Source organism: Leuresthes tenuis, unplaced genomic scaffold (genome assembly GCF_036924035.1).
Source record: "Leuresthes tenuis unplaced genomic scaffold, fLeuTen1.0.hap1 SCAF_3, whole genome shotgun sequence".
Classification (NCBI taxonomy): Eukaryota; Metazoa; Chordata; class Actinopteri; order Atheriniformes; family Atherinopsidae; genus Leuresthes; species Leuresthes tenuis.
In genome coordinates this window covers 1,203,306-1,221,834 of record NW_027325357.1, presented here as the reverse complement: position 1 = coordinate 1,221,834, position 18,529 = coordinate 1,203,306, and the positions used below count along the sequence as shown (strand labels likewise).

General features: G+C 42.3%; 1 protein-coding gene across 1 annotated transcript; it reads right to left on the bottom strand.

Annotated features, from left to right (window-relative positions):
- Window positions 1-5,358: 5,358 nt before the first annotated feature.
- Window positions 5,359-13,911, bottom strand: nicn1 (nicolin 1). The gene is made up of 7 exons (XM_072383066.1): window positions 13,783-13,911; window positions 12,327-12,476; window positions 10,772-10,951; window positions 9,709-9,822; window positions 7,827-7,895; window positions 7,299-7,403; window positions 5,359-5,924 (listed from the first exon to the last, which is right to left on the bottom strand). Exons 2-7 carry the CDS (start codon window positions 12,450-12,452, stop codon window positions 5,883-5,885), a joined length of 636 nt encoding a protein of 211 aa, XP_072239167.1. The 5' UTR covers window positions 12,453-12,476; window positions 13,783-13,911; the 3' UTR covers window positions 5,359-5,882.
- Window positions 13,912-18,529: the final 4,618 nt, after the last annotated feature.

Here is an 18,529-nt window from a genome sequence, read left to right as displayed (position 1 = left end):
GACAGGTTTAGATTAGATATAACTAACTGTAACTAACATTCCGACAGGTTTAGATTAGATATAACTAACTGTAACCAACGATCCGACAGGTTTAGTTAGATATAACTAACTGTAACTAACGATCCGACAGGTTTAGTCGCTGACAAAGACCCCCACTGACCTTCAGTGTATGACACAGGTGACATGAGGACTCATCTAGTTGTGAAAACACAGGACTGACGTGGTTTTAATAAACAAAGAAGAATCCAATACAAACAAAAGTGAATCCCATCTGAGTCTCCAAACAACATCGTGTTAGAATATACCGAGATGTGCACAAGCACAATAAACACAAGCTGTTTTGTGGTCAGAGGGGAATATTCAGCCTGTGCTTCTTTGTTTGCTTGAACTGTTCGTTGTTAATGTGTGTTGTCTGATAAGGATATACTTTTAATTCTAGCTGAAACTCTTCTGACTTGGAGATAGATGGAGGGGGAGGGAAGAAGACAGCAGATTTTTCACTCTGCTGCTGCGGGTTCAGGTTTCCATCTGTCTTCATTCATTTTCACAGCTGCAGAATGCATCAACCAACAGGGTGACAGAGGAGGGAATGCTGGATGAATTTAAACATCAAGTGCCCACCCCCTGCTCGGGTCTTCTCATCTACTTGCATTGCTTCCTGTCAGATGACCCTGTGGCCTCAGCATGAATCTCAGCTTGTCTCTCAGAGAAACACCATCTTCCACTGAGAGAAACCTGACTGCTGGCCGGTCTTCCTCCGCTGGTCCTGCTGCGGCTCTTTGGACATAAAGATCTTTCTGAGTGAATCAGTGGGATTTAGTCCTGTCTGCAGACAGTAGTTCAGCCTTTATTGGACTTTTCTCTGATATTTGGACTGGAGTCACTGACTTCTCCCTGCAAACACACATAAACACACTCCAGTTCAGCTGGAAATCACCATTCATGGTGAGTTCTTCTCTGAGTAAACTCTGCAGTCATTAACCTCTTTTCCTCATCAGGACCCAAGCAGCCACCCAGGCACTGCAACGCTTCAGCTTCATCGTATTTAAGGGCTGAACAGGAGCTCAGCCAGAATAAAAACACTCTCAGTCCTCACTCATCCGTACAGGAACTGATTTTACAGGTTATTTTTCTGGTGTGTGTTTGAATTATTAGCTTTTGTGTATTTCTGCAGTCCATTATGTCTACAAAGCACAGCCTGAACGATAAAGCTTTTATTCTTTCCTACAGAGCAGACAACAACGGATTCTGTCCAGAACCTGCAGTCAGAGAAATAAACTGATATTCACATGTTTACATGTCGTTACACTTATTATGGGCTGTATGTACAGTCAGTCAGGTACAATTATTCCATTTTAACCACCTTAAAACTTTCACTGTACAGTGAGTTCCTCAGTGACATCATTTAATCTATGAAGCGTTTTATCTCCCATCAGTTAACTTCGCCTCAGTCTTTATACCAGAGAATACACATGAACACAAAACCTAAAACACATGGAAAAATGAGCAGATCCTTGAGGAATTCAGATTTAATGTAATTTAAATGTAATTTATTTATACAGCCCTTTACAACCATTTCGGTGTAACCAAAGTGCTTTACAGCAGATAATAAATAAAGAAAAGAATAAGTACAAAACAATAAAATAACAGTAAACACAATAAAAAACAGCAAAAAGATGTCACAATGTTTGGGGTGTGATTTATATTCAATGTTTCCTGATTAAACCAGAATCTGAATCTGTGTTCACAGTCACTTCTCCTTTCTCTCAGCTTTTAGTGCCACAGCCACAGCTGTTCTTAACTCACCTGTGTTCCATCTTCCCTTGATTGCCCCGTTAGTTTAAATATCTGGTCTTCTCTGCCATTCTTTGCTCGTGTGTTAATGTATTTGTTATGTCTGTTTGGTTCACCTGGATCCTGAACTTTAGCGTTTTTGTGGATTATTTTCAGTTCTTGGAGTACCTTGGTTCTTTGTTCCGATCCTGCTGGCCGACTTCCCTGCTCACCAGGCCAGGTTTTTCTCTGTGTGAGATTTTCTGTTAACCAAGAAACTTTTGTTTGAACTAAGAGTTCTTGTTTCTCCTGACTCTGTGACGCACCAGGGCCCGCACTTCATTAGGGTGTGACATTTAGTCTTCCAAAATGACAGGAAATAAGGCGTCCGTTTTGGTCTCAGCCATCTTTACGAGCAGATCACGGTAATAAGACAAACTGGAGCTGAACTGAAACCACAGGCAAAATCACCGGCATCCCACCAGGTCCAACTCGTTTATTCTAATGTTACCATCAGGGGACCAAAGAAAGTTTCACAGCAATATTACACTCAAAGACCAAGACTGACTGTAACCAACGATCTAACAGGTTTAGATTAGATATAACTAACTAACTAACTAATAAGACAAAGCTGAGAACAAACTGGAGCTGAACTGAAACCACAGGCAAAATCACCGGCATCCCACCAGGTCCGACTCGTTTATTCTAATGTTACCACCAGGGGACCAAAGAAAGTTTCACAGCAATATTACACTCAAAGACCAATAAGCTCAGTGAGGTGGTTGTTGACTGGATTGATTTTATTGTTTGAATCCTCTTCAGTTCTGCCGCAGTATGTGAGTCCAACCAAAAACCTAAAAACCGTCACTGTTGGGATGTTTGCTCTGTTTGCAGCACAAGCAGCTATCTGCCTGCTCTCTAAAAAGGTAAATCAGGAATAAAAATAACTTTTTATTTCAGTCAGCACTGGTGAGGAAACATCGGGAGAATCCTGGCTTATTCAAATGAAATAAGAGCCGGTGTATAAGTAGCACCGCTGGGACTCCAGCAGCAGCACTGAACAGTCTGTAGATTATTCTTCCCCAAGTTAACATCGTCTGATAACTGCTTAGTTGCACAAACAGCGGAGACAATAATATTTGTTTTATTGATGTGAGGCGAACACAGATTACATCTTCCTGCATCTGTCACAATCATTTCTGCTGTGACAAAGTAAAACATTTAGATAAACTTATATCAGCAAAAGGGATCCTGCGGCTCACATCAGAATATAATCAGTTTGTTGTAGAAAAATAAGAAAACGGCAAGTTTTCATTTATGAAAAGCAGCAAACAGCTAATTAAGCCCACTGGGATTTAAAAGAAGACACCTTATATTGTTCATCTGACAAGGACAGGACGACGTGTCGCCATGGAGACAGTTCCTTGGAACTCCTAGTGGGTTCCTTCTATGTAGCTTATTGTTAGCTTTTTATAAAGCTGTTATATCTTCATTTGTAAGTCTCTTTGGATAAAAGCGTCTGATAAATACAGAAACAGAAACATATCTGAAGACCTCTCCTGGACGGAGAACACCACCTCAGAGGTGAGAAAGGCACGGCAGCGCATCCATTTCCCGAGGAGAAACAAACCCAAAGAGAGCACCCTCACACTCCACCACTGTGTGGTTTTCTGGCTGCACAGCGGGGGGCAGAAGAAGCTTCAGAGGGTGATCAAAGTAGCCAAAAAAACTGCCCCCTTTGTATGACACTGCAAGCCCGTGATAGCGCTCTAAAGCTGGCAAAGCATCAAAGACCTCCTCCACCCGGCTCACCACCTGCTCAGCCTGCTGCCGTCCAGCAGAAGGCAGAGAAGAAAAGACTGAGAAACAGCTCCCGTCCGACAGTAAACTCTCATCTGAACACACCGCAATAATATCTGTGTGAGACCCAGTAATAATTAGAAATAATTAGTGTATAAATTATTCATTATTCTTTAGGTTTAATGCTTTTTACTTTTTAGAGATGCTTTTTCAGAGGTTGCCTGTTCGATGACAATAAAGGCTATTCTATGATGTTTTTTTAAAAGTTTTTAATCACTTCTCTCTTTTCTTGTGTGTGTTTCTGATGGTAGATGTTGCTATGGCAACCTGAAGTAGAGCTGGACTCAAGCTTTTTACCCTGTTTGGTAAAAAAATGAGAACAAAATTAAGTTTTCTTTGGGTTTCCTGCCTGTTCACAGCAAGCGAGAGGATAAAAAACACGTACGGCTGATCAGTTAATCACTTAGTTTCAAACAATAAGGCCACCAGAGAAAACATCTGTATAACTTAGGGCAGAAACATATGATGAAAGCAAAAAAATGAGATGAATTCAGCTCTTCTCCTGGAACATTTAAGATAAATGTAGTTCCTTTGTGGGAGCTTCAGAGCAAAATAACATGACGGACTATTTATGAATAAACAAAACCAAAAAAACATGAAAAATAAATCATTTTAAGGAACTTAAACTTTCTAATTACTTACCATTTGACTTGGATTCGGTTGTTTCAGAGTTGATTCACACATAAAGAGAGTAAATATTAGCACTTTTCTACTCTTCCCTGTAAAGAAATGTCAGGAGGGTGACGAGCAGATGTTCCTTTGCCATGTTGTCTGCCTCCAGCAGGCTATTTGTTTCACCATTCAACACGCTGACTTTTATAGCTGCTTATAGACATTCATTTAAAGACAGACCAAGCGTGACTTTGGCTCAGAGTGATGGACGGTGCTGGTGGAGTATTTGAACTAAGTCCTCCTCAAACCCAAACAACTGACTTTGTATTTATGAATGAAGGAAAGTTCAGAAAGTTCAGCTCCTTCAGGACTTCTGTTTGTTACGAAGTCAAACTCTGCCTTATGTAAATGTATCAGAAAATCTATTAGCATGCAAGAAACACAGTTTTTAAGAAATAAGAAGCAGGATCTGGCCCAAAAACAGTGAAATTAATCTGAGTGAAGCCAAGAACAACTTAGAGCTGCCAGAGACAGACTGGAACCGGCTCATTTTTTAAAGAAAAGGCGGGTTTTTACCAGGAATTGAGTGAATAAATGCAACAAACTGTAAGATCAGCCGACAGTTTAAAAAGTCTATGTGACTCTGAGCAGGCAGAATATCTGATCCTGTCCCTGATCCTGAACTTTTTCAGTATCTCTCACTGGTTCTTCTGTGTTTGCTATAATTTGAGCTCAGCTTTACTAATTAATTAAGTGATTCATTTCAGCCCCTTTGGTCGTGTTTCCTAAATCAATGTCTGTAGATCAGAACCGCTTCAGTTTCACTTCTGTTGACCGCCTGATGGAGCACCGTCACATCCACCTGCACCACCACCATTATAACTACACCTGTGCTTATCTGATTTAGTTTATCACCAGATACTTAAACCTGTCACCCGATTGCATCGTCTGAGCTGACTGCCTTTATTTAGAGTCATCGTAAGAATAATTTCAGCTTATTTGAACACATGTATGAAAAACAAACAGATGGAATGAACTCTGCAGCAGGAACATTTTTATCTCAAACCAAAGTAGAAACAGCTGAATAATTTGACAAAGATTTGTCAGATTTGCATAATTTATTGTTATTGATTACATCATTGTGTTTTACAGATTAGTAACAAAGTGAGCATCCAGATAAGTGTCAGAAAAACAAACTCCCTTCGTTCTAATAAGAACAAACCTGGACCATCAACACTCTCCAGGTCATCGGTTAAAACTAGCAGCAGCTACTTTTTACAATCTGCTGCCATCTTGTGTCAGTGGTGAGTATTACATACATTTAGCAGAGCTCTTTTTCATGTTTCCTAAGTTTTTACACATTCAGGTGCCTCATGATGATGTAACTGTGTTTAAATATTGTATTTTAAGACTTATTATAACTTCCTGCAGCTTGTAGTTAAAATCTTCAGAGTCAATGATCAGGTGTAATTCCACATTTCCAACCTATAATCCTATTAAAAAACAAAAACTTGTTGATTCCATGCTTAAATACGGTCACATTATCGTTAAAATGTAGCTTTACATGTAGCATCATGCTGCACACACTTGACTCCTGTTGTCCTACAAGGCAGAAAGGCCTCCATGTGTCAGCTTTGTTACGTCAGGGAGAGCAAGTTGATATCGTAGCATCCATCCACCTGCAGCAACAAAGCACAGTTCACAATTTGTTTTTGCCATTTATCTGTGAAATTTTACTGTGAAGTTTTACTTTCTTTGTAAATTCCTTGTAAGTAAAACCCGCTCTAGTCTGGGCGAGTTCAGATTCCAGCAGTGGCCAACACCCAGTCTCCACCCGCCACCCCCAAAGGTTATAAAACAGCAAAGCTAAGGTGAGGTGCCCATATTTCATTCATCAGCAAAGAAAAACAGATGGCAGTATGGTGAATTTGAGAGCTAAGCATGTCAGTTGCTCTGTTGTTGGCGGCAGTGACCAGCATAAGACCCGAGTCTCAGAGGACCTACGACGGGAGTGGATAAAGTTTATTTTTGACGGCTAAGTTCTGGCCACGGTCGGCATAAACCTGTCTGTGTGCCAGACATTTTGACATGGACTGCTTCAACATTTTGGGTCAGTATAATGCAGGACTGGCAGCAAAACTTTCCCTAAAAGAGGGATCGATGCCGACCATCCGTGGGGAAAGGACAGACGATGTATGTGTGCTTTGTGTTTCTTTTGCCCGATTAGCACAAGCTAATGCTAACCACGAGCTAATGCTAACCGCGAGCTACTGCTAACCACGAGCTAATGCTAACCGCGAGCTAATGCTAACCGCGAGCTACTGCTAACCGCGAGCTACTGCTAACCGCGAGCTACTGCTAACCACGAGCTAATGCTAACCGCGAGCTACTGCTAACCGCGAGCTACTGCTAACCGCGAGCTAATGCTAACCACGAGCTAATGCTAACCGCGAGCTACTGCTAACCGGGAGCTACTGCTAACCGGGAGCTACTGCTAACCACGAGCTACTGCTAACCGCTAGTTCATGCAGGTACAAACGATGCTGAAATAAATGATTTATACAGCAGCTCGTGTTATATTACATTCTCAGGGTCTGACTCTGGCTCAAACATATGGGCAGTAATGGACCAGTGCTCATTCTCAACTGCTGTCGTAGCAGCCTGACGCCGAACCGAGGGGCGGAGTGAGCGTTAGCAGCCACGGCATGAAAACCCGACCGCCTCAGAGCAGAGTGCTACAGACAGAGTACAGAGAGGGCTGCTGTGCTTGATCCGTGAGGAATTGGACCAAATAATTTCACAGACATGTCAATAAGGTGCCTGGGACCTGTGTGAACTGGTGGAAAAGGGGAATAATTGTTCTCCTTTGATAAAACTTTAGATGACAAGCATACAGCGCAGCCTTTTCATAGATCTGCTCAAGGCTTTTATCTCAGAAGTTCATGTAATGCTGACAAAGACCTGTCAGATCTTGGTAAGAAGAGGTACTGCCTTTCCTCTTAAGACTTCTGTCTATCCCTACAGCCTGTACGGAGCTGAAGAACTGGACTCACATCAAATCGTCCGATTGAGGCTGTAGTTTGGTTGGTCTGCATCACCTCAGTCAGAGCCCACATCTGCTGGATACTGGAGGAAACTGTCTCAGGGTCTGGGAGGCCCTGAAGAGAAGCCACAAAACAGACGTCTGTTAGATGATGCATGGAAAAAAACACGTACACATTTGAGCTATTTTCTCAGTTTAATTTCAGTTAAAGTGAGCCCAGTGCACCGAATAATGTTTAACTGTGATGGTGGAAATAATCCAAGAATCTTTACAGGTTTATCTGATGTGAGAAGTGTTTCGGGCCTGAAACACTGCGCCTTGTAGCTGGTGCTAGCGCCTTGCTAGGATTAGCCCCCGCAAGCCCTTCTGCCCATCCCAGTTCATTCCAAAAGTAGTTCAAGTTGCAGATAGTGAGTACAAAAGTCTACGAATGAGCCAATAAAATGTGAAGTACTGCAGGCTGTACTCATGTAAAAACCCATATTGTCATATATAGCTTCTGGGTCTTAACACACACATTCAGACACAACATGTGTACCTCCAGATCAGGGTGTTGATCAACGAGAATCAAGTCAGACAACCAATCAGAAACCTCTTTCTCTGGGTCCTGGAAGAAAGAAAACAGCAAATGTTGGGCGTACTTTGGCACCATCTGGTGGAAGCATCCAGAACAGCACTGATGTTCCAGTCTTTTCCTCTGATCTCCTCCACATATTCAGACCAGAATCTACAGAACTTCAGTGTTGACTGATGCTCTCTTTACATCAAGGACGTTACATTTATTTACGTAGTAGAAGCTTTTATCCAAAGTAACTTTCAAGTGAGGATCCCATTGGTGGACAGTGTGGGGTTCAGCATATTTCCAGATGATTCTTCAATATGTGACGGGGTAGAGATGGAGATCAAACCAGCAACCTTCTGCTGAAAATTACCCATTCTTTCATTCCTCAGTTAAAAAATCAAAACAATGATTAAGTATTCAGATTTAATGTAAACACAAAGATACGTCAATAGTTACTTCAAGGCTCACATTTACAAATGTAACGAGGAATGGGGCTGTGGCCATCATGGAGCTACAGAGGAAGGAAGAGAACGAATCCAAATGCTGCTAATTTTTTCAAAAATTAGCATCTTAAAGCAATATGTTACCAATCAGACACTGAATTATCAGCTGCATGAGTCACTTGGTCATTTTAGCATCAATGAACTGTTAGATTGTAAGTTTCACTGGTTTCACTAAGAGTCACTGAACAGTTACCGAACAGTTACTGAACAGTTACCGAACAGTTACCGAACAGTTACCGAACAGTTACTGAACAGTTACCGAACAGTTACTGAACAGTTACCGAACAGTTACCGAACAGTTACCGAACAGTTACTGAACAGTTACTGAACAGTTACCGAACAGTTACCGAACAGTTACTGAACAGTTACCGAACAGTTACCGAACAGTTACTGAACAGTTACCGAACAGTTACCGAACAGTTACTGAACAGTTACCGAACAGTTACCGAACAGTTACTGAACAGTTACCGAACAGTTACTGAACAGTTACCGAACAGTTACCGAACAGTTACCGAACAGTTACCGAACAGTTACCGAACAGTTACTGAACAGTTACCGAACAGTTACCGAACAGTTACCGAACAGTTACCGAACAGTTACCGAACAGTTACGGAACAGTTACGGAACAGTTACGGAACAGTTACCGAACAGTTACTGAACAGTTACCGAACAGTTACCGAACAGTTACCGAACAGTTACGGAACAGTTACCGAACAGTTACTGAACAGTTACCGAACAGTTACGGAACAGTTACCGAACAGTTACTGAACAGTTACCGAACAGTTACCGAACAGTTACCGAACAGTTACCGAACAGTTACCGAACAGTCACTGAACAGTTACTGAACAGTTACCGAACAGTTACCGAACAGTTACTGAACAGTCACTGAACAGTTACCAAACAGTTACCGAACAGTTACCGAACAGTCACTGAACAGTTACCGAACAGTTACCGAACAGTTACCGAACAGTTACTGAACAGTTACCGAACAGTTACTGAACAGTTACCGAACAGTTACTGAACAGTTACCGAACAGTCACTGAACAGTTACCGAACAGTTACTGAACAGTTACCGAACAGTTACTGAACAGTTACCGAACAGTCACTGAACAGTTACCAAACAGTTACCGAACAGTTACCGAACAGTCACTGAACAGTTACCGAACAGTTACCGAACAGTTACCGAACAGTTACTGAACAGTTACCGAACAGTTACTGAACAGTTACAGAACAGTTACAGAACAGTCACTGAACAGTCACTGATTCGCTGTCTCATTTTTCCTTCACTGTATTTGAGATCAACACGTTTCCCTAAAACATTGAACACAGTTAAACTGAAAAAAAAAACGACTGACCAGCTCCACATGAGGGAATATCTTGATGTCTTCCAGACTGAAGGTCAGCCAGGCGGAGGACGGCTGTCTCAGGATCAGTCTTACTGACACCACATGTTCCGACTCCACCTGCATCTGAAACAGAACGTTAAAGAACAGCATCAGAGGCACCCGATCGCAGAGCCTTTGTTGGGTTTTCATGCTCTGGACAAATTCTTAGATTTAAGATGTTCTGGTTGTCATTCTTTAAACTGTATTTTCCAAATGGGCATAGTGACTTAGGTGTCCTCTGCAGATGACCTCTGCAGGTGACCTCTTGACCTCTGCAGGTGTCCTCTGCAGGTGTCCTCTTGACCTCTGCAGGTGTCCTCTTGACCTCTGCAGGTGACCTCTGCAGGTGTCCTCTTGACCACTGCAGGTGTCCTCTTGACCTCTGCAGGTGACCTCTGCAGGTGATCTCTTGACCTCTGCAGGTGACCTCTGCAGGTGTCCTCTTGACCTCTGCAGGTGACCTCTGCAGGTGATCTCTTGACCTCTGCAGGTGACCTCTGCAGGGGTCCTCTTGACCTCTGCAGGTGACCTCTGCAGATGACCTCTGGGACGTGGAACCGAGACATTAGCAGCAGGAAGTTTATGAACGATTATTATTATTATTTATCAAACACGGAGCAGTCGATCTTTATTATTAACGTACATTTTAAAAGTCAAACTGCATTTAGTCACATTTTACTGAAAGTTGTGTCGTCAGCACAGAGTTCGTTAGAATTCCTCTGGGGAAGTTAATGTTGGACCTACGGTGCCTCTTCATCATTTCAGCAGCACTCTGAGGAGCTTGAATAAGGCCAGCTGGACTTTTCCTTCTCTTGGTTCTTGAAGACGTTTCATCTCTCATCCAAAATGCTTCTTTAGTTCTACGAAGTTGGTGGAAAATTCCTGCTTATAACAAACTGAAAGACCTTTCACACCTGGGGGTCATTTAGGATTGTTTGAGTCATTCTCTCCTGACCAAACGTGCACCTGGGGAGGAGATGACTGAAACAGGCCGAGGCCAGGTGCCCCCCAGTGTGTGGATGAACTGACTCACCTGTGTCCTGTGAATGGAGCAGTAGTCTTGGGACCCCCCTTCAGTGTGGGGGTTGTCCATCAGTGGGAGGTCTCTCAGGGCCGTGAACCACTTGGCGGGGGCCTCCTGCCCGGGGCCCCTTTTCAACAAACGCACGGTGACGTAGGCTGTGTAGTAGTTCTTAAAGCTGATCTCCTCAATCTGAAAGACAGACGGGGATTGTGGAAAACGTCCCGCCTTGGTGAAACACGGCTGTTTGATGATATGATCTCTGCATTCTGAGCCAGAGCCAAACTTAAAACAAGCCGGGGGCACACTCCTTTGAAGCCGAGGCTCTGAGTTAATGAGGAATCACTGCATTTAAACTGAGTCATAATTAGAAATAAATGCTGAAAAGTAGGTCAGTGCCCAAAATGTTGGAAGTCCCTTTGGAGCCAGAAATGTTGCTTTATATCTGCACAAAGGTTTTTATACGGGTGCATATTTGTTGCTTTATAGAACAGAGCCGGTGGCAGACTGCAGACGTGATGCGTTTTCTGCCTCAGCTCGACATTTATTTCCAGTAAAACAAATGAATGCAACTGCAAACAAATGAATGCTTGAGTTTAAGATGACATATTAACCTCAAACATAAGACCGACGTCCCCAGAGAGGAGGAATATATCCTCTGCCTTGATTTTCCATGATGCATAAATGATTTAAAAGTCAATAAAATGTTTAGTTGCTGCAGCTCCTGATCCAGCCTGGATATTTGTTTTTTATCAAAGTCCCCCACAAGGTCAGAAATGGAGTTTTTAATGTTGCTAACATGTCTACGAGAAGTATTTTATTTTATGTATTACAAAACATTTGGTGTGATTTCTGTTCTGAATCTGAAGAAGACCTCTGACGGTGTCAGAAAGGCGAGGTCAGTGACTTCAGTGTTAAACAGCGTAGGAACCAGATGCTGGGTGGGGATGTGCAGCTAATATGCATGAACTGTGACAAACCAATGGACTGAGAAACTAGCAAGTTAGAGCTGATCTGTGCTGCTCTTTAGCTTAGCTAGCTTATGTTAGGTTATGTCTTTAGCTTATGTCCGGACACATCAGTGTCCCAGCAAAATTCAACTCGAAAGACAGCTGAATTTCATCACTTAACCACAAAGTTTGACACCTTTCCAAGCATTTATCTGGTAGATAACTGGGTGTGTGATTTTCCTCCTGCATTCATGAATTATGTTCTCAAACCGGGTCTCTCATCACGCAGAGCACCACCCGATCCGCTTGCCTGATACCTGAAAGTGAAATAAGTTCAAGCAGCCGTCACTTCCTACGTGATTCAGAAGTTCTGATCATCCTCCAGCATCACATTACCAGGAATACTGTAACATTAGCAGCATTTTTTAAGTATGAAGTGATTAAAACCATCCTGATACTTGTGTTTGCATGTAAACTTGAGTGATTTATTTTCTTGAGAACATCTCTCTGATTCCAGATGAGATTTTAGGGAGTGGATAACTGCTGGAGTGGGACAGTGAGTGAATACGAGGCTGATGCTGTTTCTGAGTAGCTTTCTGTTGTGTGTGGCAGCTTACGTTGACAGGCTTTCCAAAGGGGAGGCTGACGTCAACCACGCAGACACCAGAGTGAGCTGTGTCTGCTTTGCAGTCTCCAATCTGCAGGTAGACCGGAGGTTTGACTGTGCACGGCACAGGCTTCATGCTGTCAGTGCTCCTGCTCCTCTCCTGGAAACAAACGAGAGTCACAGAAAAGACTCTTGGCTCACAAAGTTAACCCTTCGCACACCAGAAGACATGAAGGTTGTGACATATTGGTTTCAGAAACAGGCAGACAACAGGGTTACAACACATTTCTGACATTGTTAAAACGACTGAACTCTTTTCCATGTCAGTGAGCTCTGAAAAATGCCCAGATGTTCGCTCATAGTTACTCGAAATATGCCACAAAGTGTTGGAGCAGAAGCAAATCACTCAATGAAAACTAGTTAAATATTTTACACAATGTCCAACCTGGCAACCTGTCCAGGCCTCTTGTCCAATGGCAGCCGGAATAGGCTCCAGCCCCCCCACTCTGCGACCCTGAACTATACTAAGGTGTAAAGAAAATGGACGGACAGTGTACACTTGTTTTTGGTGCCAGTATCATTTATTGAGCATCTGTAAGTGCTAAAGATGGAGAACAGTTTTTTCATTTTTATTTTTTTCAGAGAAAATGTTTATAAATGCTTAAAGAGAAGCAATACTCATGGAGATAAAAATGTATTGGCTGAGTTGATTGTCTTATTCTTATTAATAATAATGTTGGATTCTTAAGTTGTCAAGTTTTCATATTTGATCCCGTGTTTTGCAACCCAACAGATTACAAAAATCACAAAAAAAGGCCATGTAATTTGCTTTCAGTAACAGATCATAGTTCATTAACAAAGCAAGCTACAGAGGGTTCAGATCATCTCCATGTGGAGTTTTAAAACGAGTTCAAAATGGAAATAATAACACAACTGGAACCAAAAACTTAGCCGAATTTGTACTAACGACAGACAATCACTGAAAATTGCTCGTTTCCACAGGAAAAAAGAAGCTTCGTGTCTAAAAGCTGCTGTCAGAGAAATAAATGTGTTTTCTCTGTTAAGTCTGGCTGCGGCAGCTGTCCGCGCTCTGCTAGCACCATGGACAGCGACGCCGAGCACGAAAACAGCGACACGACGTGAACACACCGACCATCCTGGTGGGTTTGAATGTTTAAAATGGACGGTTTGATATCGAGCATCTGCTGTGTAACACAAACCGAGTTAAAACACCGTTAGCATGGAAGCTAACGGCCCACTTACAGACGTTAGCATGGGAGCTAACGGCCCACTTACAGACGTTAGCACGAAAGCTAACGGCCCACTTACAGACGTTAGCATGGAAGCTAACGGCCCACTTACAGACGTTAGCATGGAAGCTAACGGCCCACTTACAGACGTTAGCACGAAAGCTAACGGACGCGACGTCATTTGAGGGTTCAGATAAATGTTGGTTGAGTTCTCACCTTCCTGTGTGACAGAGAAGTCACAGCTCCCCAGAGTCAGTGGGAAAATTAATAATAACACTGACATGAAAAGCTCAGACCTGCAGATGTTTACATGCTAAAGACGGTTGGTGTTATTTCCTGACTGTTACCAAGGCGACAGTGAGAGTCTTAAAGGGCCAGCAGCTACCTGAGCAGCCAGCGTCCTCTCTTTGAAGGAGAACCTGCAGAGCAAAGTGTCAAACATTTGAGTTTTTATGTTTTTAAAGTCCCACAGACGCAGTTTAAAAGTGCGCCTCCAGTTTCAACATTTCGTTTATGACAGACGAGAAACCATCTTCATCATTCAGGGAATAGACACACAAACATCAGTGGATGTGTGTGCATCCAGGCAGTCACATTAATGCAATAAACCTCTTTTATAAACACACATGCAAGCTTGATTTTTACAAGGGGGGACCTTAACAGAGTTATTGGAATTTGATATGAAATGATCTGATGGAACCCTGAAATATTTAACATTTGCTTTATTTTAATATACTTAAGTTTTCCATTTTTGTCATGAAAGCCTGGAAAAGGTGAATGGATTGATATAACTAAATAACTAAAAAGTAAACCTTGACCTATCCTAAATCCTACCAGAAGACAAAGAAATGTCACTTTGATCCAACCAAACAGACATCTTGTTTTATTCTCTTATTCTTACTTTTGTTCTTTGCTTTTGTTTCACTCCAGTTTTATGTTTAGTTGGAAATTGTTTTATTTCTGTTTGACTTCCTAAAACTCTTTCCCTCGTACATTCTGTGCATCTTTAGTTTTTGTTACGGAGTCTTGTCTTTGGTTTTCTCTGTTGTTGCCTGTGATTTACCTGCGATGTCCTCAGCTCCCCTCATTGAGATTTTACCACCTGTTTCTCATTTTCTCGCCTCATCATCAGAGCAGAGTTTAATCTCTTCTCTTTGTTCCACATGCTGCCAGATCCTCAGTGACAAGTGAAGTCCTCGGTTTGTTCTGTGTTCTAGATTTGTGTTTGAGGAGATGAAAGTTTAGTTTGTTTTCTTGTGTTTGGGTCCTCTTCAGTGACCGAAAGTGACAGATTCTTTGCCGTGCACGATGCTGAGTTGCTGTTAAAATGATAATGTGTTCTGCATATTCTGCAAACGCTGCTCTGCTCTGATCCACTGAGTCCAGATCAAAGAGAATAATGCATTTTATTTTCTTTGAATAAAAGCTCTGCAACAGAAACCAACAGAAAGAAACATACAGTTTTAGTTCTAGTCCTGATTGTTTATCTAATCTTTCAGTTCTTGGGTCAGACATCTGCATCATTCATACGGGAACAAATATTTCCTCAATACAAGCTGAACAAATAGCTCCACTACAGAGATAAGTCCTGAAGAAATGGGTTGAATGTATAATTGTAGCAGGGGCTGCAGGGTGCTGTGGTGCTCAGCAGCGTCGCCTCACAGCAGAGGTTCTGGGTTCAACTCCCGGCTGGTTCTGTCTGCCTGGGTTCTCTTCGGGTTCTCCTGCTTCCTCCCACCATCCAAAAACATGCCGTTAAGTTACCTGGTGTCTCTAAAACTGTCCTCAGGAGTGAGTGTGGTTGTTTGTCTCCGTCTGGCCCTGTGATGGCGACCTGTCCCGGGTGAACTCCGCCTCTCGCCCAGTGACCGCTGGGATAGGCTCCACCCCCCCGCGACCCGACCGACGGATTGAGCGGGTATAGAAAACGGATGGAGCTGCAGCAGCAGCAGACATCTGTGTTCTTACATAGAGTTGGCAGCAGATGGTAGCGTTGCCCCATGGATCCGACCTGAATATCAGCGTGAGGATGATTCTGTGTTCAGATTCTTACATCTCTGTCTCCTCTAAGCTCCCTGCCTCCATCACATCTGCACACTGCACCTTCAGCATCCCCATAAAAGCAAGATATAAGTTCGGCCCCAGCAGGCACAAGCTCCCATCAAAATGAGATTCAGGTGAGCAGCGGTGATATCAGAGGGAGCTCGACTGCTTCTGCTTTATCAGGCAGGGGCAGAAATTTCTCTGTGGCCTTGTAAAGAAATCTTCCCTGAATGCCTCGCATCAGTTGTGAACAAAGTGCATTAGTTGACACCCCTCCTGCACTGCAGCACAGCTGAGTGGGCACAGCAGGGAGCCCGACAACCCTGAAGATAATCAGCTCAGATTCAACAATGCAAACTGAGACACATCAGGGGATAAAAGCAAAGAGAGGTTCCCGATTCACCCACTCATTCACACATGCCTGGAACTTAAATATACTCAGAAGCACCTCACACAGCCTGGCAGCTGATTGATCTCTTTCTGGTAAGAGTCTCATATTTAGAACTTTAAAAATGGCCCAAACAATCCCTCCATTAGTCGATTAACACCGGTAATGCTGTGAAAATACATTTTCCAAACCCTAACCAAGTAGTTTTGATTCTCTAACCTAAACTCTTCTGACTGCTGGTCTTAGAACTTATCCTGCTGCCAAAAGTCAGAAATGAAGCAGAAACCGGTTCATTTACTGACCCCCAACAGATAAGTCAGCCATTTTGTTTTTCTTACTCAAAGAAATGAAAGACACACCGACATTATTTTCCATTATTTTGGTTCAGTTGAGCACATTTAGAGCATCATAAGAATAGAAGAATAGAAACTTTAAATTGGAGATGCTGCTCCTCGTAGTGCACAACAATATTCCACATAAACACTAAAACGATAAAAGAAAACACTCTCTGCACACACTCACGTCCACAAACAACAGAAAATGATGAGTCCAAAGAGCAAATCAGTCCTGCAACCAGCAGCAAAAAAGTGCAGCAAGAGAATGAAAAAACAATCTGCATGAATTGAAGAAGTTATTGAAAGTTTAGCGCCGGGACGGCCTGAGGGAAGAAACCGTTTCCTGTCTGGTCGTGTGAGTCTTGATGGCCCGATGGCGCCTGCCTGAGGGCAGCAGCAGCAACAGTTCATGTCCAGGGTGTGTGGAGCCTTTAGAAATGGTGGAAATGTCATGAAGTGAGTCGATGACTTATCTGCAGCTGTGCTGCCTGCATACCAAACTGAGAAGTTGCATGTTAGGATGTTTTCAGTGGCTGAGTTGTAGAAGGTCTTGAGCAGCTTCTCCTCCAGGTTCTTCCTCCTCGGTGGCCTGAGGAAATGGAGACGCTGTTGTGCCTTTTTCCTGATTTCTTTGGTGTCGATGGACCAGGAGATGTTATCTGACCAGGTGTTCCATTAATCCATTAAGTGTTGGATCATCCCTGTGTTTTCTCCTGAAATCCAGTAGTGTTTGTTGTGTTTTAATGACCAACATGATGCAGTAAGTAAAAGGGTAGCTGGAGTAGAAGAGTGAGGTGGGAGAAAATCAGAGAAGCCGGTTTGTATGAAGCCAGGAGTCGCAGGTAAGTAATCGCTTTCAGTCACAGGAACAAGGAAAAGGCAAAGCCTGGGTGCACCTTATAAACAGCACTGAGCCTGATGGGAGGCAGGTGCTGCAGCAGGATAGGATGCTGCCACCACCATGCTTCACTGTGGTGCTCTTAGAGTGATGAGGAGTTGGGTTTGCACCAGACATAGTGTTAGCTTTACTCTCACCTTCTTCCATATGTCTGGGAGTCTCTGGGAACACTGGATTGTTTCTGACTACTCTTCAGTAAGCGTACAGCATCGCTCCTCTGCATCTGTAACATAACCCTGATTTGTCTTTCTCCCCGGCTGCTTTGAAGAGCTGCTTGGTCTTCGTGGGGCCTCTTGATTAGCGGTGCTGTGACTCTGGGGCCTTTCAGAGCAGGTGTATATGTACCGAGGTCATGTGACACTTCGACTGCACACAGGTGGAGCTTATTTAACTCGTTTTGTTACTTCTGAATGGTACCACCAGATCCTATTCAGGGGCTTCACTGTAAAGGGGTTGAATAGATATGCAGGCACCGAATTTCATTTTTCAATTTCAATTCAAATAAAAAAAAAAAAAGGTTTTGTTTGTTTTTTATTTCACTAATTCACTAATTAATTCACTAATTCACTTTTTATTTCACTAATTTATTGCACTAACTGCTTTTAAAAGACTTCTTTACATAAAATCTCCCCAGAAAATAGAGATAGTAGTGAAGGAAAAAGGCCAAAATGAACACTTTAACTAACTAACTAACTAACTAACTATCATACTGTATACATTAACCTGTTTATAATACTATCATAACTTAATATCTAATTGGAGCTTGAAATAATAGTGAAGTGTCATTAAAAAAAAAAAAAATTAATTTTTCATTTTCAATTCAAATAAAACAATTAACTAATTTTGACTGCTTTTAAAAGACTTCTTTACATAAAATCTCCCCAGAAAATAGAGATAGTAGTAAAGGAAAAAGGCCAAAATGGGTGAACACTTTAACTAACTAACTAATTAACTAACTAACTAACTAACTAACTAACTAACTAACTAACTAACTAACTAACATACTGTATACATGAACCTGTTTATAATATCGTCATAACTTAATATCTAATTGGAGCTTTAAATAATAGTGATGTGTCATAAAAAATCAGGATTATTTTAAACAAACTGAAATCAGTGAAATTCTTTGTAAAACATGTTTGAATTATAATAAAACTGTTGATGACCTGAACTAAAGAGAAGCTGAAAACATTGAACTGGCCTTTTATTGTCGTTATCGATCACATTAGAAATGACGTCCCGAGCTCACAGAGCTGCTCCATCTCTCTGGTCTCTGGTTTCTCAGCCTCCCCCTCCTCT